The 7,671-nt window shown below is 36.7% G+C and overlaps 1 protein-coding gene across 1 annotated transcript; it reads left to right on the forward strand.

Moving 5' to 3' along the window:
* The first annotated feature begins 783 nt into the window (after window positions 1-783).
* On the forward strand, window positions 784-1,716 carry LOC127540529 (olfactory receptor 4X2-like). Its single transcript, XM_051965252.1, has one exon. The coding sequence runs from the start codon at window positions 787-789 to the stop codon at window positions 1,714-1,716; it is 930 nt and encodes a 309-aa protein (XP_051821212.1). The 5' UTR covers window positions 784-786.
* The last annotated feature ends 5,955 nt before the right edge of the window (window positions 1,717-7,671 follow it).

Raw genomic sequence — 7,671 nt, forward strand, 5'->3', positions numbered from 1 at the left:
GTTGGTCATTGCTTACTGAACAATAATATTCCATAACATTCATATACTGCAGTTTATCCAGCCATTCTCCAATGGATGGGCATCCACTCAGTTTCCAGTTTCTGGCCACTACAAAGAGGATTGCCACAAACATTCTTGCACATACAGGTCTCTTTCCCTTCTTTAAGATCTCTTTGGGATATAAGCCCTATAGTAACACTGCTGGGTCAAAGGGTATGCAAATTTCTAAAGTCTTTTTAAAGATTTTAATCCTACAACAATACTTACTCTTTTCAGAGAAAGGATTTATTGCTTTGTATTTCTGCAGATGACCCATCACTAAGAGAACTGCCAGGATCCTTGGTTGTCCAAGTACAGGAGATCCACTGGAAAGATGAGAAGAACAAAATTAAAAACTAGAGAGCTTAGAGACTTAAGAGTCTCCTTTCCCTTTTACTCATTTGCATAACATATCATACTCAAAGGACTTGTTTCCCAAAGTTTTATCTCTCATTCTGGAAGACCAACTCCTCAGCCAGTGTCTGGATTCATTAACCTGAAATTTATGTGGTCATATCACAGTGTCTTTTTGGTCACTATCTTTTGCTTTCCTTGGGTTTTTACCACTTAACCTGTTATAGTTACTTCATAATTTATTTTCTTCACTGTCTGTGTGATCCTTGGGATTCCCTTTGATCATCACTTTACTTTCTGCTCTGAGGAACTTTGAATAGTTTAGTGCCCAAAGTCTTCTAAAAACTGTAGTCTGGTGTAAATTCTTGGCTGTTAACTTTTGAATCAGAAGTCATGATACAGACTGGTAATGTGACAGAATTCATTTTTCTAGGACTGTCTTATAATCCAGAGATTCAGAGAGTTTGCTTTGTGCTATTTTTGTTCTTGTACATGGGCATTGTGCTGGGGAATTCCCTCATTGTGTTGACCATCAACTTCAGCAAGAGCCTTGGCTCCCCCATGTATTTTCTCCTCAGCCACTTCTCTTTTGTGGAGATCTGTTATTCCTCAACTACTTCCCCCAAACTCATTGCAGATTTACTTGCTGAGAGGAAATCTATCTCTCTAGAGGGCTGCCTCACCCAAGTATTCTTTATCCATTTCTTTGGTGGCATCGAGATGTTTCTGCTCACAGTAATGGCTTATGACCGATATTTGGCCATCTGTAAGCCTTTACACTACACGTCCATTATGAACCCTTGGATTTGTGGCCTCCTGGTTGGCACGGCCTGGTTGGGAGGCTTTTTACACTCAACTGCCCAAATTCTCCTTATATTCAACTTACCCTTCTGTGACTCTAATGTGATTGACCATTATTTCTGTGATGTTCTCCCTCTGTTGGAATTGGCCTGCACGGACACCTTCTTCATTGGGTTGCGTATTGTGGCTAATGGAGGGAGCCTGACAGTGGTCAGCTTCATAATTCTCCTGAGCTCTTACAGTGTGATCTTGTTCCACCTAAGGGGGCACAGTAAGGAAGGACGCAGAAAGGCCCTCTCCACGTGTGCTTCCCATATCACAGTAGTTGTCTTGTTCTTTGGACCCTGTGTCTTCATCTACCTGAGACCCAACACCACATGCTCCTTGGACAAAATGGTGGCCATATTCTACACAGTGATCACTCCCCTCCTCAACCCAGTCATCTATTCCTTGAGGAATGCTGAAGTAAAGAATGCCATGAAGAAGCTGTGGGTCAAGATGGCGAAACAAGGAGAGAAATGAAATGGGAGATTCCTGATGTTAATTTGCCCTGAATCAGAATGGGTAAAATTGATTACAGAATAGAAGAATATACTCTTATTAGCAATAGAACTTGAAGAGAAATTCAAAATGGCTTTCTTTGAACACAGAAGTCATGGAGAGATTCTTTTATTGTGCTCATCAAAGTTTTGCTTTGGCTTTTGCTTTTTAAAATATACATGTATTTAATTATGTATGAATATATTAAGTTGTGATTATATTTTCCATCTTTCATTATAATAGTAATGATAACTAGTATTTAAGTAACACTGAAAGTAGTGAAGCAATTATATGAGGTGGGTATTTTTTTTTCAACTTTACAGATGAAAAAACTGATGTTAAGAAAAGTTAAAATACTTGCCCAAAGTCACATAGGTAGTGTCTGAGGCGAAATTTGAACTTGGGTCTTTCTGACTCCTGATCCAATATTCTCTCTATTATGCCACCTAACTGTTCCCTCCTTTGGGTTTCAATCTTTTAAGTTCTTAGAGCTCCCTAAAACTTCTCATTCTAATCTTTTGTGAACATCAAAGAAATATGAAGCCGATTCCCTTTCTTCTTCATACTGATTCTCTCCCACCTTGATTCCATCTGCTCCTGCATTATATTTATTTGTTTACATATTGCATTCTGCTTTGTGGATTGTAAGTTCCTTGTGGGCAGGGACTAAATGCTTTTATGTCTTTATAAGGCAGTCTCCACTAGGTCTTGAACTTAATGTATAAATGCTTTTGGATCAGAATTTGTTATCTAATCTTAGTAGGAACTGGATACCATCTACTTCTAGACTGTCCACATACATGGCAAAGGTCAGTTTGATCCTTGCTGTCACTTGACACTCACACTTATGAGATATTTTTTGTCTGCAAATACAAACTTGTAATGTTCGTGCTAGCTTTCTGGAGGTCCTTGGGATCGGCCCGAGTACTTGGTCTTAGTGGAGAAGTGATGAAGGCAGGAGGGCCATCCACGAGGCTGGCCAAAGATGGAATGTCTCATTTCCAGTCCTACTGAACCCTTAAATATCCCATTACAACTACATCATTACAGTGTACTGATTATGTGTGAACTAGAGAACCATTACATCACCATACTAAGTACTAAGTATATATGGGAGCTAGAAAACCATTGCATCACCATATAAGTACTAAGTATATATAGGAGCTAGAGAACCATTGCATCACCATACTAAGTACTAAGTATATATGGGAGCTAGAGAACCATTGCATCACCAGGCTAAGTACTAAGTATATATGGGAGCTAGAGAACCATTGCATCACCAGGCTAAGTACTAAGTATATATGGGAGCTAGAGAACCATTGCATCACCAGGCTAAGTACTAAGTATATATGGGAGCTAGAGAACCATTGCATCACCAGGCTAAGTACTAAGTATATATGGGAGCTAGAGAACCATTGCATCACCAGGCTAAGTACTAAGTATATATGGGAGCTAGAGAACCATTGCATCACCAGGCTAAGTACTAAGTATATACAGGAGCTAGAGAACCATTGCATCACCAGGCTAAGTACTAAGTATATATGGGAGCTAGAGAACCATTATATCACCATACTAAGTACTAAATATATGTGAACTAGAGAACCATCATCTCATCAATGATTTTTGTATCCACTGAGTTTAGCATAGGGCCTGATTGATTATATGACTGACTGATTATAGATGTGAAGGAGATAAATTATAATTATAATTATAATATATTAATAAATCCTTGTTTCAAGTATACTTCTCCAGAGTTCCTGCCCTTGATAGAAACTCATTGAAATACATTCAATGAAAAATGTAACAACAAGATAGATTAAAGTAAAGTGCTAGGCAATTGAGGTAGCCAAGTAGAACAATGAATAGCTCTCTGGATGTGGGAGTTAGGAAGAATTGACTTCAAATTCATTCTAACACTTACTAGTTGTTTGATGTCTGTCCCAGTTTTCTCATCTGCAAAGTGGGGATAATAACACCACCTATCTTACAGGGTTGTTGTGAAGATCAAAGAATATAACACTTGAATAGTGTTTTCTAGAAATTAAAGGCAGCTAGATAGTTCAGTGAATAGGGCATCCACTCAAGTTAGGAAAACCTGAATTCAAATCTGGCCTCAGACACTTACTATCTGTGTTTCTCTGGACAAGACACTTAATCCCAATTGCCATCATCTTCCCAAACCACTTGATAAATCTTATAAATACAATACAAAACTGTATTAATGTTATGATTATTAAAAAATCTCAGCACCCCAAACCAACCCTTGTAGTTTATTCCTGTGTGTGTGTGTGTGTGTGTGTGTGTGAATATTAAATAACAGCTAGAATGTGTCATGTGTCTGAGATGAGATTTGACCTCAGGTTCTTCTGACTATAGGATAGATGCTTTGTCTTCATCACCTGGTTGCCCTGTGGTTTACATTTAAAGGGGAGAATAAATAACCATTGAATTATCTAGTCTATCAGATGATCTGAATTCATTGATAGAGTTGGTCTGAGATTTGTATTTAGGTAGGGTTTGGAGAATTTCAGCCCTTGGTTCATCACGAAAGGACATAGAATTGAGAGAGATGCATTTCAGGACCAATTGTGCCAATAAGAATGATGATGAAGCTGGTTATTTAATGATAATAAATATGGCTCTTTAGTTTCCCAGAGTGTCTTACATATGTTACCTCATTTGATTCTCACAACAATTATGAGAGGTGGATGCTATTATTATTCCCATTTTACAAATGAGGAAACTGAGACTGAGAGAATTAGGCGACTTGTGAAAGTTGTCATAAACCTGGGAATTGTCTGATTCAGGATTTGAACTCACAGTTTTCCAACTCATCCATCTCAAACACTCTCCTTTCTGCCACCTAGTTATCTCATTGACTCCAGAGATTAGGGGCAAGTCAACTTATGCTTTTTGATCTGCAAAAGAGAGAAAGCAGTAAATCACTCTAACTTAGTAACTTTAAGGTTACTCTATCATTTTCTTCACAGCAGTGGAATATAATGGATAGGGATGAAAGAGTCTAGCAATTCCGAAAAAAAAACCTGGATTCGAATCTCACTCTACATCTACCCTCTGGTGATCATGAGGCTACTGAACCTTGTTCAACCTTCTCTGTGAATACCTGTAATACCTATGTCCGAGCCTTGTTTGGCAAAACTCAAATGAGATCATTTCTTTAAAAAACTTTAAAAATTTAACTTGCCTCTATACTGTCACTTGGTGGATTTGCCAGCTCCCATGGGTTATATGTCCACTGAATATGGAAGATTCCTGCTCCTGTATATCCTATTCTGCCTTAATTTCTCTCTTGCATCACCAAGATGACTTTTGGACATTTCAAACTGCATTCCCTAAAATTCAACCTGAACAAAATATAATCCATTATCTGTTCCTACAAAACCCATCTCTTCTTCCTAAAATTCCTATTACCATCAAAGATTTTCTCATTCTCAAATTCACCAAGTTTGGAAATCTCAGTGACACTTTTGACTTTGCTCTCCTTCTTTCCTATTCCCATATCCAATCACTTGCCAAAGATTGCCATTTCATCTGCACAACATTTTATAAAGACATTTCTCTCCTCTCTAATCACATGGCTTCATTTCCTATCTCCGTGCCTTTGTACATGTTGCGAATCAGTTCCTTCCTTACTTCTACCTCTTGAAATCATGGTTTCCTTCAAGCATCATTTTCCGTAGAAAAGTTTTCTTCTAGAAGGTGAAAAGCATTCCTCCCGCAAACATACATTCATTTTGTATGTATTCTACATAAACTTATGTGCATATATATCATTTACCTCATTAGAATATAATCTCACTAAGGCAGGGGGCGATTTAATTTCGGTCCTTTGTATCCACTGAATTTAGCACAGGGCCTGATTGATTGTCCGACTGACTGATTACAGATGTGAAGGAGACAGATTATAATTAGGAATTGGTATCTTGACCAGGTTCCACAAAAATCTGGCCTCTCTTACTATTTGATGGTGGACAAATCACTTAAACTTTTTCAGCCTCAGTTTCCTTACCTGTAAAGTAGAGATAATAATGAGGTTTACTTCAGTGTTGTTGTGAGTTTAAGTAAAATGACATTTTATACAGTGTTTGCAAACCTTAAAGTACAAGAGAAATATTATTGTTATATTATGATCTGTGAGGTCCTCCAAATTTTCCTGATCTTTTGGTCTATTCTTGTAGCAATAAAACTCTATCTTGGACATTTCTATCTCTTTTTTGGCTCATTTCTGAATTTTTTTTTTGAATTTTGAATTTGAATTTTCTGAAAACTTGTATACTGAAAATTTCTAGGCCTTATGCCGTAGAGACAGACACCAACAAGTCACTTCCTATGACATCTAAGATAAAAAAACAAAAAACCAAACCAAACAGATTTTCTCCAGAGAAAACGTCTGACACTGAACTGTCCTGTGATTACTTATGTTAACTAGAAATGATAAAAGCTCTTTGAAACTAGCTGAGTCCAGATAGGAAAGCCACCTCTTAGAAGACCATCATAAATCCCATTTCTATTCCTAATAAGGCCTGCCAATACTCACAGCTTGGTGATATCCCACCTTAAGTAAATGAGATCAACTGAGATATAAGATCCTTTTTCTTTAAACCTTAGTCTTGTTTTCCAAAGTCCCTACACTTGGGCGTCTCCCCTTAAAATTCATAAATTCAGAGCTTTTAGAGACCTCAGAGGTCATTTAGCCCAATGACTTAATTTTATGGAGAAGGAGATCTAGACAGAGAGAAAGTAAATGATGTGCACAGTCACACATGTAGTAAAGGGCAGAAGCAGCATTTTAACTTGAGTCCTCTGACCCTAAAGTCAATCTTTTAAATTTTTACTCATGATCATATTTCCTTGTTGATTTCTTCCTTCTTCAAAGGCTTATTGCTTAAAATATTTACTGTTTTACTTAAAAAAAAACACCAAAAAGCTAAATTTCAAGTAACTACAATAGACTGGGATACTATCTTATTGATATTTCTTCATTTCTTCATTTTCTCTCTATTTTGAATTAGCTTGTTCATTTTATGCATGCGTGTGTGTGTGTGTGTGTGTGTGTGTGTGTGTGTGTGTGTGTGTGTGGCAGTTGGGGTAAAGTGACTTGCCCAGGATCACAGAGCTAGGGAGTGTTAAGTATCTGAGTCCAGATTTGAATTTGTCCTTTAAAGTTTCATACTGTTTAAGTGAATCCTCTTCTATAGTAGGAGTTTTAATGAGCAATTTCTAAAGAAAATGTTACTACTTTAGAACCTGGGAATGATCAACTATTTCTGGCAATTTACAAAGAAATGGTATTCAGTAAATAAATATTGTAAAACTGAGTAAGCACGAAGTAAAACAAACAAACAAGAGCTGTAGTAAACAGAAAAGCAATAAATACAGGATCTTAGAAATAGAAAAAAGCATCAATTAAATAGTGCAAAAGGAAAATTAGTTTGTAATAGAAATAATGGAAATAAATTCAGTGACATGCATTTATGCATTTATCTTAACAGCAAATGCAGTGTATTACTAGTGTAGAATATAGGTAATGCCATTCACAAATATCATGTATTTGGAATTGTATGAGATACAGTGAGTTAATCATGGGAGGGGAAATCCCACAGGAGAAAAGAAAAAAAAACTGGAGCAAAAACAATTTCAATTAAGAAATTATAACAGAATAGAAAGGAGGAAAAATCAATTTTTTAAGGAAGAAATTAAAAAAAATCATCAGGAAGAAAATAGTGTTTATTTCAAAAATATCTAAAACATTTTCCAGAATGAAATGATCACACCTTACATGATCATTCTGTTGATCCGTTTTTTGGCTCTGTGCTACCTTCCTTAAACATTTGAGAAGACGTTTTCCCTGTCAAGGTGTTAATTATTATTTAGCTGACTGGAATATTTAAAATTAGCCACTAGGTGGTGTGTTAT

The sequence above is a fragment of the Antechinus flavipes genome, chromosome 6, assembly GCF_016432865.1.
Source record: "Antechinus flavipes isolate AdamAnt ecotype Samford, QLD, Australia chromosome 6, AdamAnt_v2, whole genome shotgun sequence".
NCBI lineage: Eukaryota > Metazoa > Chordata > Mammalia > Dasyuromorphia > Dasyuridae > Antechinus > Antechinus flavipes.